This window comes from Haliotis asinina, chromosome 15 (genome assembly GCF_037392515.1).
Source record: "Haliotis asinina isolate JCU_RB_2024 chromosome 15, JCU_Hal_asi_v2, whole genome shotgun sequence".
NCBI lineage: Eukaryota > Metazoa > Mollusca > Gastropoda > Lepetellida > Haliotidae > Haliotis > Haliotis asinina.
Window position 1 is genome coordinate 42,605,048 of NC_090294.1, and position 17,645 is coordinate 42,622,692.

The 17,645-nt window shown below is 39.0% G+C and overlaps 1 protein-coding gene and 1 long non-coding RNA gene across 3 annotated transcripts; one reads left to right on the forward strand and one right to left on the reverse strand.

Moving 5' to 3' along the window:
- Window positions 1-5,333: 5,333 nt before the first annotated feature.
- On the reverse strand, window positions 5,334-10,487 carry LOC137266074 (uncharacterized). Its single transcript, XR_010954963.1, has 3 exons — window positions 10,380-10,487; window positions 7,429-7,694; window positions 5,334-6,999 (listed from the first exon to the last, which is right to left on the reverse strand). It is a non-coding gene; the product is annotated as an uncharacterized lncRNA (long non-coding RNA).
- A 938-nt stretch (window positions 10,488-11,425) lies between these two features.
- LOC137265720 (uncharacterized) lies at window positions 11,426-15,567 on the forward strand. Of its 2 annotated transcripts, none has more exons than XM_067801161.1 (6): window positions 11,426-11,510; window positions 12,139-12,355; window positions 13,149-13,176; window positions 13,804-13,998; window positions 14,670-14,788; window positions 15,125-15,567. In XM_067801161.1, exons 2-6 carry the CDS (start codon window positions 12,158-12,160, stop codon window positions 15,257-15,259), a joined length of 675 nt encoding a protein of 224 aa, XP_067657262.1. In that variant the 5' UTR covers window positions 11,426-11,510; window positions 12,139-12,157; the 3' UTR covers window positions 15,260-15,567. The 2 variants fall into 2 exon arrangements, with proteins under 2 accessions (XP_067657262.1, XP_067657261.1); XM_067801160.1 differs by having other exon boundaries at window positions 12,145-12,355.
- The last annotated feature ends 2,078 nt before the right edge of the window (window positions 15,568-17,645 follow it).

The following is a 17,645-nucleotide window of genomic DNA, read 5'->3' on the forward strand; positions in this document are numbered from 1 at the left end:
TTGAAGGATCTTTTTATTTCTGTTAGCTCTCATTTAATTACTGCATTTATTAAAGAATTAGATTTGCTAAATGAATTGTAAATAGAAAAATATTTTATGCTTGGAAGTTTGAATTAGTAACTTAGAGTGTTAGTGGCTGTATCCTCGAGGGGGGTTAAAGCACTGTAAAATTATTGTCCTCCTGAGAGGGTACGTAAGTCCCAAAACATTTGAAGTCAAATTTGATCTTCCATTTTGTCTTAGCCGTAGAATATGTGTCATTTTAATTTGTGGCTAATCTTGCATACAATCACCAGCAGCTGAGGGGATGATGTAAATCCAGCTAGGGACCATGCAGGTAGCAGAAGTACTGTAAGTGCCCATGGCCCCTAGTATGGTGATCTACCTTCAGTTGTTGGTGATCTATATAGCCTGTTTTTATATTGTATTGTCTGAATAGGAATATTAGCTTTAACTTTTCACGCTGGTTTTATTTCTTATTGTGATATTCTAGTTGTTTTACTGTCCTTCGTTGACAAGTTTTTATGATATACATAGATTCCTTTTTAAGAATGTTCTCCTCACGATATGGCTGCAATACTGCCGATGTGACGTTAAATGTTAACTCACTCACTCACTATGCTTTCAGGAAACAAAGACTAACTCACATGATGATTTAAAGCTGGATGGTTATAAAATACTTCTGCAACATCACTCTTCTGCATTTAGGCGTTCTGGAGGCATTGCACTCCGGTGAGAAATAACCTTGTACAATATATTACATTATTACATCACGAAAACGAGTATATTCTCTGGTTCAAAATCTCGAGGAAACTGCTTAAGATTGCACAGGATATGGAAGCTGGTGTAGTGTACTATTTCGTGTCTGAAACGTTAAAGATCTTCAGGGCTTGATTTGATTGAAAATGACTTTTCTCACTGATTCATTTGATATCCTTGGTGACTTCTGTGTTTCATTCTTCAATCTGATTTTCTGATTGAATCCCTGATTTTCTGATTGAATCACTGATTCATGGCTGACCGGGGTGATTCAACCAGTATATAAGAAAAAAGGTGACGTAGCTGACCCGAACTCTTACCGTCCCATCACAATTCTTAGTTGTTTAGGAAAGCTGTTCACTTGTCTCTTGAACTCCAGGTTAAACAGTTAAACTAGAATTAAACAACATTCTCAGTCCATCATAGGCTGGCTTCACATGTCAACACTTGATAATATATTCATTTTATATATGTTAAACCAGTACTTCAAAACCTGTAAACGAAAGCATTTTTGCGCTTTTATCGATTTTACAAACGCGTTTGACAGCGTGTGGAGAGTAGGTCCTTGGCACAAAATTTTATCATACAACATAGGTGGTAAATTTCTCAAGTTAATTCAAAGTATGTGTAATAATATCAAATCCTGTGTTATGGTTGACAACCAAATTTCCAATTTCTTCGATATTTATTCTGGTGTCCGACAGGGGGGAAATCTCTCACCATTATTATTTTCGATTTCTCTCAATGACTTGGACGTTTTTCTCGAGAACAAAGGGTGTAAAGGCGTCGATGTCAATTGTGTGTATGAAGATTTTGTGTACATGTGTATCAAATGTATTATTTTGTTGTATTCTTCTTGGCGAAACCCAGAAACAACTTCAGAATTCCCTTGATGTATTCAAAGCATATTGTGATACATGGAAACTACGTGTAAACATATCAAAAACTAGGATTATCATATTTGGAGGGGATGTCGGTAATAAATCTACACTATCCTTTCAGTTTGACTCTAAACCAAGTGAAATTGTAAATACTTATACGTACCTTGGCATCAACTTTCACTGCAATAAGAGATTTAATTTCGCAATCAGTGATTTACTGTGTAGCTCGAAGAAAGCATGTTCTATGTTTGCACTACTAAAGAAATCAAGGAACTTAAGTCTGGCACTCGATACTGTAATCAATCTGTTCGATATTTTAGTATTACCAATTGCCCTATATGGGAGCGAAATATGGGGGTATGAAAATACTGTAAGTATTGAAATGTCTCATCTTACATTTCTTAAGTTTGCCGCTGGATTACGGTTATCAACCCCTAACTTTATGGTTTATAGCGAGCTGGGTCGTTTCCTTGTGAACATTGCAATCGCTAAAAGGATGATCACATTTTGGCATAATCTACAAACCACATCTTCCCCGTACAGGTTGTCATCACGTGTATTTCAACTCTTCAACTTTGACAGTTATCTTAATCTAGCTAACAATGACGTATGTGACGTATGGGTATCTCACATAAAAATATTTTAAACAGCTGTGGCCTATCGTATGTATTTGATAACCCCAGTAGTGTTTGTAAACAGTGGCTAGCCTCAATGGTCGAAACAACTCTTAAAGATCATTTTATACAAAAATGGAGAGAAGATATATATGTAAGTCCAAAGGGTAATTATTATAGATTGTTGAAAGATCTGCCATCGTTTGAAAAGTATCGTTTACTACCTGTATACGTTTCTCGGCCCATCATGTCATTTCGGACATCAAATCATCAAATTACCCATAGAGACTGGCCGCTGGAAAAATATACCGCGAATAAACAGAAATTGTTATCTTTGTAATTCACGGGAGATAGCCGACGAATTTCACTACCTGTTTAAATGTTCGTTTTTTGACAGTAAAAGATCCCAATATATCCCTGCTTATTACAGCAAATGGCCGAACCTTGCAAAAATGAAACTACTGTTTACCTTAGATGATATTCACTTGTTAAGAATATTTCAACATTTATAAGAACTGTCAATAACACCATAAATGGATAACACACTAACAAACTCATTGTTGCCAAGTGATCATAACAATGTATCATTTATATGATGACTTTATTTGTACTGTTCCTATACCGCCAATAGTGGTCTGTCGGAATAAGCATTGAATTGAATTGAATTGACATAGGTCCGCAGTTCCTTGATAAATGACAAGCGGGAGTCCAGTTAGTTGACTTCAGGTGCGGTGCCGCAGCCTAGTGGTTAAAGCGTTTGCTCATCACGAAGATACTGGTTCCATTCCAAAATTGACTCTCACGGTGATAGTGGAACATTACAAAAAGCGGCGTGAAACAACGCACTCACAAATGGCGACATTGCTTATAGCGTGCTTACTGTATATCGATTGCTTGAATTGTTAAGCGTCATGTCAAAAGCTGGTTTGTGAAATCAATTCCGATGTGACATAATGAAACATGTTTCATTATTCGTGATACGCCATATTGTTTTCGCCAGCTGGAACACTTGCAGCTGTAATGGTGCATACATCTAACACTTGCAGCTGTAAGGATGCATACATCTAACACTTGCAGCTGTAATGGTGCATACATCTAACACTTGCAGCTGTAAGGGTGCATACATCTTACACTTGCAGTTGTAATGGTGCATACATCTAACACTTGAACCTGTAAGGGTGCATACATCTAACACTTGCAGCTGTAAGGGTGCATACATCTAACACTTGCAGCTGTAAGGGTGCATACATCTAACACTTGCAGTTGTAATGGTGCATACATCTAACACTTGCAGCTGTAAGGGTGCATACATCTAACACTTGCAGCTGTAAGGGTGCATACATCTAACACTTGCAGTTGTAATGGTGCATACATCTAACACTTGCAGCTGTAAGGATGCATACATCTAACACTTGCAGTTGTAAGGTGCATACATCTAACACTTGCAGCTGTAAGGGTGCATACATCTAACACTTGCAGTTGTAAGGGTGCATACATCTAACACTTGCAGCTGTAAGGGTGCATACATCTAACACTTGCAGTTGTAAGAGTGCATACATCTAACACTTGCAGTTGTAAGGGTGCATACATCTAACACTTGCAGCTGTAAGGGTGCATACATCTAACACTTGCAGCTGTAAGGGAGCATACATCTAACACTTGCAGTTGTAATGGTGCATACATCTAACACTTGCAGCTGTAAGGGTGCATACATCTAACACTTGCAGCTGTAAGGGTGCATACATCTAACACTTGCAGTTGTAAGGTGCATACATCTAACACTTGCAGTTGTAAGGTGCATACATCTAACACTTGCAGCTGTAAGGGTGCATACATCTAACACTTGCAGCTGTAAGGGTGCATACATCTAACACTTGCAGCTGTAAGGGTGCATACATCTAACACTTGCAGTTGTAAGGGTGCATACATCTAACACTTGCAGTTGTAAGGGTGCATACATCTAACACTTGCAGTTGTAAGGGTGCATACATCTAACACTTGCAGCTGTAAGGGTGCATACATCTAACACTTGCAGCTGTAAGGGTGCATACATCTAACACTTGCAGTTGTAATGGTGCATACATCTAACACTTGCAGCTGTAAGGGTGCATACATCTAACACTTGCAGCTGTAAGGATGCACACATCTAACACTTGCAGTTGTAATGGTGCATACATCTAACACTTGCACCTGTAAGGGTGCATACATCTAATACGTTGCAACCATAAATAAAGTGCTGCAGGACATACCAAAACACATATGTGTATAAACTCCGTCCCCGTAATAGCAACATACCAAACGCTTTCATTGCATTCACTCGAGGTAACCACGCCACCCATTGATCTATGCTAATGTAAACATTTCACATAGTGAGTCACGTGTGAACTTTTTCTTTTCAAATAAAGCATCCGGTATGGATATTGAATTTTTATCAAACTGTAGCGTGGCAAATGGGTATCACATGCTTTTCCCAGGTGTTGAGTCATTTACTGATAGTTATGTTTGTTTAGATAATTGCTAAGTTGCACGAGTAACCTATTTTGTGTATTTTGTATAGAAGCACGTAAGATACACGCGTGTGTAGAGCCTATTGAATGGTAGTGCATTCGACGGGCGGAAAACTTCTCAATCTTATCTGCTTTATACTATACGAACAGGGGAACAAAGCCCTTTGACAGCAGTGATAGAGTAAACAATTGCATCGACAACCAAAACATGCATTCAAGCACAGTGTTGTAGATTTTTGAATGTGTTCGTCGGGTGGGTAGAGTTTAAGATTTTTCGTCACGGTTTACCAAACAGTCCAAACTACCCCACAACTCAGTGTACAGTTGTCATCCTTTACCACATCAGGATCCAGTGATTGTTAGATCGACTCCCTGTTGTCCATACAGGTAGCTTAGGCACTGTAGCTCACCATGGTCCCCAACTGCTGCAGGAGATCTCAACCAGTTTTATATTGTATTGACTGTACTATTTTTCGAATTCTGAAAGTTATTTGCTGGTTTTAATTCTCTGACTGAGATAATCTAGTTATTTTACTGTCCTTTATCGGCAGGTTTTTATGTAATTTAATTGCTTTTATTGTTACTTTATGACTTTTAAAGTCACAATATGGCTGAAATATTGCAGATATGACTATAACTCTTAACTCACTCATTCACCCGAGTCTCTGTTTATGGAGGGAACATAATAAAAGTAATAAATAAAATGAGTAAAACACGGTAAATGAAACTGAAATATCTAAACTTTAACCGGTCAAACTCGTATCGTATATATGATAAGTGGTGCAGTATTGAAATACAGCATGTAACAAACGTTACACGCTGTAGATTTATTAACGGGCAGTTGTGGACTATGCTCAGATTTGGTTGGTTTGTTTGCTGTTTAACGCCCCACTCGCCATGTACCTGTAAGCAAGACTGGGTCAGACATTCCAGTGATGATCTGGTGGGATACGATGATATGTGTCAACTAAGTCAGCGATCCTATTATGAAGGAAAACAACTCTCACAAACATGACACACGGGTTTATCTCCCTTGATTCAAAAGTCAAAAGAAGTGTTTTATACTCCAATGACAGAGTGATTTTCCTTTATTATTCATTCATTTCATATAATTTCAATTTACACCAAAAAGGATTTGTTTCTGAGAATTATCAAGACAGGGAAATAAAGATCATAAGAAGTTCTTTATTCGATTTTGATGCGGTGATTTTCCTTGATCCTTTCAATCATTTTAACAAGATGTTTTCCTTTACATCGATCAGAATTTGTTTCTGAGGATAATCAAGTCAAGGAATGCATTTGAACTGACGTCCTGTGTTAGCTATATTGGCCTACGAAATGATACGTAAATACAGATGGTACTGCGATCTTAAGCTCATGCTGAAATCACGATCACTTTAAGGTTAAAATGGCATTGCAAAACAACCGATCGTAACGCTAGAAGATTCGTAAGTCTAAGTCAAAATATGAAGTTACGATCAACGTAGCGCTACGACAGTCGTCCGTCTATGTTAAAGTATGGGAGTTACGATGATCCTAGCGTACGTAGTTGTATGTCAATGTTTGAGTATGGAAGTTACGATCATCTTAGTGCTAAGACAGTCGTGAGTCTATGCCAAAGTATTCAAGTTACGATCATCTTAATGTACGACAGTCGTAAGTCAGTGTTAAAGTATGGACGTTACGATCATCTTAGTGCTAAGACAGTCGTATGTCTATGATAAAGTATGGGAGTTACGATCATCTTAGTGCTAAGACAGTCGTACGTCTATGATACAGTATGGGAGTTACGATCATCTCAGCACTACGATCGTTTTGTGGAACGGGTCTTTCATCACTTTGCATAATTCCATTTTCATATAGTTACCGAACACTTCTGCAGTCTCACTTTTTTGTTTCTGGACAATACGATATGTTTGGAGCACAAATATTCACGTCAGTATTATTAGTCAGTGTAACCACCAACACCTTTCATCAGTAGGAGTTTCTGGTGAACAGCGTCATAGATTTTTCCCCCTTCTTTCGTTTTCAAACTAAATACACCTTCTCCCATGGCGAAGGAGCGCCCACATTCAAACATGAATGAGCTATCCGTCTTCGTGTAGCCCCTAATGCAGTTGTATGGCCACTCGCAGACGACCACGTTGCTCTTTGACTCACACAGACACAAGCTGTCAACCTCAACATAAAGTCTGTAGGAGCCTTTTAGGTGACACTTCTTGGACATGTCATCCTTGCCTGAAACACCGTAAATATCCAGGGTTAGAATTTGTCATTTGGAATCCATGCTTTCCTACAGAAGCTACTAATGGGATTAGGTGGTCAGACTCGCTGACTTGTTTGACGCATGTCAAATGACCCACAAGACCCACCAGATTTAACGCTATGAAAAAAAATATCAATTTGCTTTGAGAAATATTTACTTAGAATGTTTTGGGGACTATAACTGAATTTGTTAGTGTGAAATATATCCCACGTCCGAGTTAGAAGTGATCTTCAGTAACCCATGCTTGTCGCAAGGATCGTGTGGTCAGACTCCCTGACTTAGCTAAGAGCGATGGGTATCATGTTGATCACTGGATTGTCTGGTCCAGACTCGATTATTCACAGACCGCCGCCATACAGCTGGAATAGTGCTGCATGCAACAACAACAAAACAGACCTCACCTGAAATGCTGACTTGAAACATGCTGTGATCTCAGTCCAACGTCCTAAGTCTCAAAAACCCTTGGTGAAAGGAACCAAGTCGTTCACGTTTTTATCTCTTTTCGTCACCCGAGAACGATAGTTTGTTTCACTTTGTCACAGCTGTCTTTGATGTCTGTGGGATTAAGGATTCTCTTGCATTCATCCGCTGCTATTTCTGTCATTGATTCGGGATGTTCAGCAGAACGAAGATATTGTTCAGCAGCCAGGTCGCACCACGAGGACAACTGTGGTTGTATCAATAAAAAGCGGAAGGGATTTTCACACTTAATGTATCGATTTGGTTCACAGTGATAAAAACCGCCAGGAAGGTCGTTATATTTTTAGAAATGATACTACCGGGAAGGTAAAGTTAGGACATAATCAGTAATGTTATTATTAAACATCTGTGTGCTGAAGCTGAATATAGTGTAGTGCATCAGTGCAAATAAATGCACAGGACCGTGAAGATCCGGGTTAGAATTTGTCTTTTGCCACCCATATGCTAGTCTGTCGTACAGACCCTGAAGTATACTAGTATACTAGTATATCCAAGAAAGCCCACGCAAGTCTAGAAAATGTGGCAAGTCTAGATTCCCATAGCTTCACGAATGAAGAAAGTCTCAGGGCTGCATTTCATTATATATTTTTTTTTTCAGTATGACCGTTTTTTCAGTAAAATATGTTCATTTCAGATACTTGATGTTAGTCTACCCTCATGCATGCTTGTCGTAAAAGGAGAAAAACGGGATCGAGTTTCAGACTCGCTGTTATTTATGCATGTGTTACGAGAGTGATCTTCTGTAAATTGTATTGTTATTGAATAAGTGATAATTATTATGGGTCATGTTTCGTATCATTGTACTGGAAACTTCTGTTGTGAATCATTGTAAATTGGTCACGGTTTGCACAATATATTATTGCATATTGCAGACTTGTCTGTGTTATATTTTGCTGGTTCTGAGGGGATTTCGTATACCCTTTGTCACGGCGAATTATTAACCGTAACACTTGTCATGGTATCCCCCTTGTGTATATCTATGCTCATGCTGTTGACCACTGGATTTTCTGGTACAGATTCCATTATATACAGACCGCCGTGGTATAGCTTGAATACAGAAGATATCTAATGTTATCTTTTAGGAAACCGCTTGCAGCAAACAGAACATTGAATACAAACCTGAAGTGACATTCATCTCCAGTGAGGTAAAAAATGCACATGCGACAAATATATGTATTAATACACACAAAGAGATCAAAACCAAATTGTTGAGTATTGATTATACATGTATATGAGACTATTATGCCCAGAGACGCAGCTGTAAGTGAATCATGGCAAATACGTGAAGTGTACATAGGACAGACAAGGTTAAAAAAATGAATGTATCATGCCCACTAGACACGTGTTTATTCAAGGCGTCATTTAGTATAAGGACGGTGTTCTCCTTCTATATTTACCCAGGTCTGTCACAATGTGGCAGTATATGGAAGCTTGCTTCCTTGTCCTCTCACGTCATTGTAGTGCACTGTTTATCGATTGTATTGTTTATCCTCACCCAAGCGATATCGCCTGCGGAACACGGTTTTGAATGATAAATGTCAAGATGACCGATCACGAATGTCGAAGACGAGGTCAAACGAGGAAGACCTCAACACATGCTCTACAGGCTGAGAGGTGCCGTTGTCAAAACCGATAACGCTGCCACATGCCTTCGTAGCCAGGCCTGTGGTGCTGTTCAGAACAGTTGTTACATTTTGCAACAGTTCACAACAAACGTCATAATCTCATTCGACGAAAAACGACTGAATACTTGGATCACATCAGATGATCGAAGTAACCATCCTCGCCGAGTAGAGAATGAAACACTAGAGGATGAAGTGTCCAAAAAGACAGCGGGAGGTCCGTGCTTCGATCCCGAGTCGCGTTATACTGAAACATTAAACCTGATTGTGCTCACAACTATGGGAATACAAACTACATAAGTGTTATCGTGTTCAAGGTTAGCGTAACCTCAGGCACAAAGCATAAACAATGGGAGCCTAGACGTACCTTCAAAATTAATATTTAAACCTAAACAAACACGGGAACATAGTGGTACAAGTTAACTATGGATTTGCGTTACTACATTCCACGGAGACGCATTGTGTTACACGCTAGCTAAGTACCGATCTCATGGAGTGAGTGGGTACTGTTTTACGCCGCTTTAAGCACTATTCCAGCAATATAACTTCGAAGGGTATATACACCACATTACACACCATAAAGGGAATCACACAGGTTGCTAGAATATGGCTAAGTGCGGCATAAAACATGTACCCATGTGAAGTGTTATAATTCAACAAACATATGGGTTCAGTTTGTTTCTTGTACTCGACATCTCATCATCATTACATACACCAGTGTTTATTAATCATCATCATCATCGCCGTCGTCATCGCGGCAGTTGCGGCAGTCGGTTCAAGCTAAAACATGATGTTTTATACTTTATAGCACATAATACCTACTGACAAATGTTCCCCCCAATTACCTAATCATGGTAAACAATGTATCCTCGGATAATGTTTTGTAGATGAAATACACTTACTCTAGTAGCCAGAAACGAACATTACAAACACTGGCTGGTGTAATGCAACGCATTAAACATGGAACATTATGATTCACAAGTTCATGACAGAGTGTGAAATTATTTCTGCAAGAACAACTGTAATTCCTACATGTCCAAAGACCCTAAATATGAGGGTACTATTCACGTGCAACAGTCAAGAAAAAAAAAATAAACACGTGAAAAACATGACGCTAAGCTTGGCTAACCCACGCGTTCCTACATTGAAATAACTGCACATTTGTGACTAAACGAAGCAGGTTTATGCATATAACTGTAACAGATACAAACTGCGTATTACCTTACTTGTAATTAAAAAATTATACTCACAAAATTTGTAAACCCACAAAGTTCCATCTTCGCCGCAGCGAAGCACATGGTCCACTCTCATTCCCATCTTTAAAGTTACCTCCCTTGCCCCTTGGGCATACAAAATATGGATCGCAAGCCGAAACAATTAAATTTGTCAGTTACAAAATATGTATCCCAATCCGAAACGATTAAATGTTTCAGCTACATGAAGGAAGAACAGAATGGAAGAATGATATAGTGAGTCATATTTTAGAATCATCCAAACTCGAAACGGACACTCAAACACATTTAGAAATCCCATTATAACTACATGTATGAGGTATGAGAAATGTGTATTTCCTTAATAAGACCACTTTGCACAAACACATATTAAGGTCCAAGACTGAATTGAAAACAGATTCACTGGATTATGATTATTTAAACAGTCACACACTACCCTTTTAAAAAGACAGTTTTCTCTCAATGTCATTACTTTATGCAAGATGGCGTACACGGTTCCTCAATCTATATATCTCTCAGACCAATACTAGTATGTGTTTGTCCAGCATTATTACAGAGATTTGGTTCACTGGATTACAGAAGAGATACTCTAATCATAGTCAGTCATCACACGGTAACAATCCAGGCGTTAATCATCATGTGGTGCTTTGTCATTTCATCATGGATTAAAAATGTATTTGCGAAACAGATGAACTGATTATGAAAAAGTAGTTAAATACCATGTTTGTAATAAATGGTAGTCGATACGGTTCGTCAACACTACTGCATCTGACAATGTCAAACATAGTTATTGAATTTGTAAATCACAATTAAACCATCATATTTCATAGATACATTATAGTGAAACATCTGGTCCTTTTTTTAACAATAAACTGAATTTTTAAGATCGTCATAAGTATACTTATTTGTCCAATAAAGACTAACTAAAACAAAGATTTTCACAGTAATAGCGAATTTCTCAATGAAGTTCAACCAAGCAATGCATGATTGCTTCACTGATACAACCTTTATTACTAATTATTTGTCGAGTATAAAACTGACCATCGATCAGCCATATCAAGGTTTTTTTGCCAGGACAGAAATTGTAGCTGGCACCTCTCTCAAGAAGATTCTTGGATTCAGAGTCTTGAGACCGTCCATAATCAGAAGGTGAGAGTATTAATGCCAAGGCGAACATAGGGCCTTTGGTCAAACATGAGTTAAGATTTGCCTTCTTCTTAAAGTTATAAGAAATAGGATGGATATTTCAAAATTTACTAGGACATTTTGTTGACAGATTGTGATTATGGCTTTACGTGGCTGTTGAAAAATTGAGCTTCAGTGTATTCTTGACTTTGTAATTGTCCTTGGTTTGGATCTGCATGTGGGTTAAAATATGTTCGATACGTCCCTTGACACCAAAGAATGGAAACCTTTAGAGACCTGATATATTCCTTATCATTTACAGTGCATTGTTTGATGTAAAGCAAGTCGTGATGTCACAGGGAGTCATGAAACATGCAACAATAAACAATATGTACAGATGAAATATTCATGGAAATAAATTCTTCGAAAAGGCGATACAAGGAACTTTTACGTGTTGTTTACCCAGTTGTAACTAAAATGTTTAAAGGAGCAAGCTGTTAAACCAAGAAACAATAAAGGAAAATACTATGATTTAAGACTGTTTTCTAGTATTGACCAAGTCCTCTAGACTATACAAATCAATGCAAAGGTGTCAGGAGATAACTGTCATGTAATAGTCTCTTAGAATTCCACAATGAATAACACCGCCTAGTTTCAGAGCACCACGAAGAATGGGATGTAAGGCGATGTACGGAGTTCTTCTCTCTATAGCGCTGTGGGCAAGCGTGCAAGGCGGCAAAGATGACAAGCTGTTCTTCATTGAGATATCTTTTCCTCCGATGCTCGGCAGAAATGAAGCAAATGATATATACACAATGAAGCAGCTCCTCTACAATACGCCTGGAGTGAACACCACATATGCACTGAAGGTAAATATGCTCATTTGTTCAAATTTGAAAGTCAAACTCTTCTACTGTGTGGCAATTGTTTCAGTACATTACCTATCTATGAGAAATACGAGGTTCGGTATGCAGTGAGGGGCGGCTGGGTAAAGCGTTCTCCCTCGCCACGCCGAAGACTCGGGTTCGAGTCCCAACAGGAGCAATCTCTGAAACCGTTTCCGGTGTCCCCTGCAATGTCATTGATATAAACGGCGTAAAGTCATATTCACTCTTTTTTATATGAACCTGCCCATAGCTTATAAGGATCATTAATGTTAAAAGTAACTGTTGTTAGAGAAATACAGTTGTTGGGGACTTGTTTCAGTCGAGCCGGTTTTCTCACACTGAGAGAGCCGATTAGTTTCATGCAACACATCAAAAAGCAATATTTATTCTCTCTTTAGAATATTTTCTGAAAAATATGGTTCTGTCAAATGTATTCCAGCCTTCTTCGTTAGACATGAGATGAGTCCTGAATGATGGCCTTGTAACTGCTAAAATAGGATGTCTGGTTGCTTTTAAGATTACAATATATTCACCTGGGAGGGTGGGCTAGAGGTTTAAGTATTCGCTCATCATGCCGAGACCGGGGTTTGATTCCTCATATGAGTTCAGTACAGGAAACGCTTTTCTGGTGTCCCAGTCGTGATTTTTTTCTCGACAATTGCTACAAGCGGCGTAAAAGCATGCTCGTTCATCAACCAGGAAGATGCTGTTCTTCTTTGGATGTACACAAGAGTAATTCCGATATAAATTTCTTTCTTTTTCTGATTATTTTCAGGAACTTGGTAATCCCATCGTAGTTGCGGGTAAGTTTTCAGGACTATTTATACGGTAAATGATGTTGATTTTATCACGAAAAATTTCACACATGTGTCGGGTGACAAATATACATTCATAATGCTTGGGGTCACTGGAGGGTAGCCAAGGGGTTAATGCCATAGCTCGTCACGCCGAAAACCCGGGCTCGATTCCCACAATGGTACAATATGTGAAGACCATTTCTGGTGTCCCTTGTAATAGTACATTGCTAAAAGCGGCATAAAACCACCCTCAGTGGGGTCTACTTGAAAAGAGTCAATGATGGTGACACGTTTGGGTTGCAGATAACTAAGCCAAGTCTCTTCATGAGTGAATCGCACTGTTAACTGAAGATGCTCTCGGATAGCATTTGGATCTACTCTGTTACATCTTTGCATTAATTACTGTATCTTTTATACTGTGGTCTTCTGTGGTAGTGGGATGGTCTAGCGGTTAAAGCATATCCTTGCCGAAGATCCGGGTTCAATTCCTACATGGGTACAATGTGTGAAGGCCACTCACTCACTCACGCACGCACGCACGCACGCACGCACTCACGCACGCACTCACGTACTTGAAAAGGGTTTTACTTTGGGGGATTATGTTTACGGTACTGTCAACATGTGTACTTTTAGTTGTGGAGGTAGAGAACGACACTACATGGGCGTCTGTAACTAGTGTGCTGGCTCGAAGAGGTGACAAGTACTCCGCCATTCCTCTCTATCGATGTGAAGACTTCGCCAGAGCCATGAATGTGACACTACACCCACAAACACAGGAGTTCGATAATGTCACCATCTTTCTGGCAGATCTAGTCTTCTATGCGAAAGGTAAACGACATTCTTACGGAGTATTGGATATTGAAGCTGGAAATCAATTATATTGTGTAGCATTTATCAGCGTGTAAGCAAATTATTTTACTGAGAGACAATTTATAAGTTATTTATTAGGTATTCGATTGCAACGGATGACAGTACTGAATAGCTCTCGTGCAAATAGAAAGATATCAACGATACAAGAAGTTTTCATTCGGCATAAGCATGGCCAAGAGCATTAAAAACAAAATTCGAAAATGTTGTATGTTAACAGTAGATACATACTAGAATAATTGGCTGTCATCTTTAAATACAGCAGCCATCTTGTAATTTACGTGTGTAGTGAATTTTTGCTGACACTTTTCTTTTTTATTTGAACAATACCCTGATATTTAAACAATATATTTTGTCCACCACATCAAGAACCATCCGTCCAATTTTCACAGCTTATTAAATACCTTGGAAATCACGATAATCCCAGCGTCTTCGCCAGACTGTAAATATTAACGTTTCAGCAAATTATTTAGTTGAAAGAGTGTAACCTTAACTCACACACTCACCATGATCTGTGTCGAATTACGAACTATATTTATATCATTCTGTATGCATATGTAAACGTATGTAATGCCTAGAAGTGTAGAATTGTTATCCGGTAAGGACTGGGTTTGCATTTCACATGCTAACAGGTTATACAACAGCTGAATACACGGACATTCTGAAGAGTCATCTCCAGACCACCAGCGACTTGCTTCGAGACGGGACAATGATGCACTGCTACAGAGACATGGGAGACGTTCCTATCAGGGTGAGATGAATAAAGGATATACAGATAAAATATAGACATCCCTACCCCCTACCCCGACACACTCTCTCTCTATCTCTCTATCTCTCTCTCTCACACACACACACACACACACACGAACACTAAGCAGAGAGAGAGGGGTGGTAGGGTGGGGGTGGAGAGGGAAGCAAAGAGCGCCCTTTTGATAAATAAGCAATAACCGAATCAATGCTTGAATCTCACCTCCTTTCATCACGAACCCGTGAACGTCCAGTGGATGATACTTTATCATTTTATGAAACAAATGTATGTAAGAAATCCCCTGCAAACAATTTCAAGGACTTACTTTCTTCTTTCCAGATGTTTCACTTCACAGAAGCCAACCCTTCCGACAATGATCGGCTGCAACAGATAACAAAGACTTCAGAGAGGTTCCACCTGGACGTTCGATCTTACCAACATCTGTACCTGTACCCGAGTAGCTGGCTGATCTAACCACATCATGCTGCGCCCTGACTTCAGTAAAACAGAGACTACCCTGCAGCAGTTGCCTAAGTTATGCATAATCAGATTTCTTCTTGATAAACTCCATTCTTTACTATTTGCCTTTGTATAACCATCATTCGGTGTGTCCAGGAATAAAACGAGTAGGTCACGAATGGATTATCTCCAGTTATTAAATATCTATGTTCATTACTTTTACTGATATGATCTGCTGCTAAAAAATATCATTTAAGAGAACCAAATAAATATCGTCTATGGCTTCCAGCGTAGAGTGTTGGATGTTATATGACACACATTGATCTTTGTGTATCTTATTATCTTGAGCAAATGGCGTAAAATTATAACCGAAACGAGAACCAATACACCAAAGACTTGCAGTATTTTCTGTCTGACAAGTCTTGGAAGTCTCATGCTGAATGTGAAGGCCATGAACACCATGGGTTATATCGTTGATCTGGCTAGCATAAATGTTTGTCCTTTTCATCTTACTCTTAAATATTTGAGCAACAATACAAACTATTTGAATACCTACTTCGATTTCGTCATTTATGGGAAGGTGAAAATGTAAAGGGTAATATGTTCAAACTGACCATGATGGCGACACATTCAAGACATTCTAATCAGTGGAAGACAAGCTTTTATATAGTGACCGATACAGACAAGCTTTTTTTCAATACATAGGCCAATGGCCCAAAATACAATAATTTGTCATTGAATATTTCATGCGCACTGAATGTAGGATTTCCTGTTTTTGCTGACACATATCAAGGAATGATACTGCGCTGTTTACGTTTCTTTTGTCAACAATGTTAACAACATCCAAGACACACGATTTTCTGATCATGGAATTTCAACAGGTCAACAGTACATCATATTGTGCATGAATTTAGCACCAGACATATATGTTTACTCACAGCGTCATTCCGTGGAAGAGGGATGAGCTCCTTGTACATTTACTCAAATCCGGCACGATCTCGCTGTGCATGAAAACTTGCTTCCCTGTCCTCTCGCATTATTGATATGCAATGTTTACCGTGTCTTGATTTCATCTTGATTCGTATGTGACTGAAACCTTTTGTGTTGTGTGTTTATTGATGGAGTGGCTTTTCCTTCATTGGTACATGACACTGAAAGTTGCTGTGTAGTGTTTACTGATGGTGTGGTTTCTCCTTCATGACATTAAAACTTAACCGAATTAGAAAAACATTAAAGTACATGAACTGACGAGCGGAACAAAGTACACATGTTGTGTGTCTTCCAGTGAGATGAAAATAACAAAACCTTTTAATGAAACTGAAAAAGTATATTGTTGCACACTGCACTACACATGTTTTATCAGGAAAATGGCATTGTAACAACATGCGATGTAATTGTGACCACTGCAGGATATTCCTACGATGTAGGGAGCTCAAAGTTATTCAACGCATATATCGGAGGGCCCATATGCCAGCAGCAGGATGTCGTCTTGTCCTGAATCGGCTCATGAGATGACCCAAAGATGTGGTTGCTGGTAACGGCACCGTCAAAATCCTGTTGCGTAGGTGAATAACTCGCATATAGGGTTCTCTTGGGGTGTTGTTACTCTGGGACGTCCAATTCTTGGTCGATCACATATATGGTCTGTCATATTGAAACGATCAAATAGCCGAGCTATGGACTTGCCTTGTGAAACCCAGTGTCCTTGCAAAATGTTGGAAGCACCCATTGAGGATATTCCTGTTGCCCAATCTCGTTGCATTGAATCTCGTTGAATCTTGGCATTTCCTCGTGAGGCTTTTGTCAAGGGATTGCTCATTCTTCACGACAAACAGGTTTGATACCCTGTGTACTCGTTTGATTATTCGTACAAAGGACAATTTCTTTTTAATCACAAATTTGCAAACATTCGTGCAAAACACGTACAAATGTTTTCGGTTGCAAATGAAACATGACGTTTGCGTTCTATACACTCACTGTTCTTCAATACTTTTACTGGTTAGAACGTAAATTTAGGATTGCAGCAACAATTACGCCTGTGTAGTTTCTTTTGCTCGTCAGTTTATTTACTTGAGTACAAAGCAAAGCGTGAATAATCAATCCAAGTCCATGCGTCCACACTGCAGTAGATGGGATACATTCGTACAAAACGAGTCGCAGTTTTCGATTGGTTTGTTTGTTGCTTCACGCCACACTCAGCAATATCCCTGATATAATACGGCGATCAGTAAATAATTGAGACTTGACTAGACAATCCAGTGATGAACAGCATGAGCGTCGATCCAAATAGGATACGATGACATGTTTCAACCAAGTCAGCGAGCCTGAACTGTCATTGTTTGCTTAATAAATCTGTACGGACCGAAATTCCTTTCTACATTCTATCACAAGTATCAGGTTT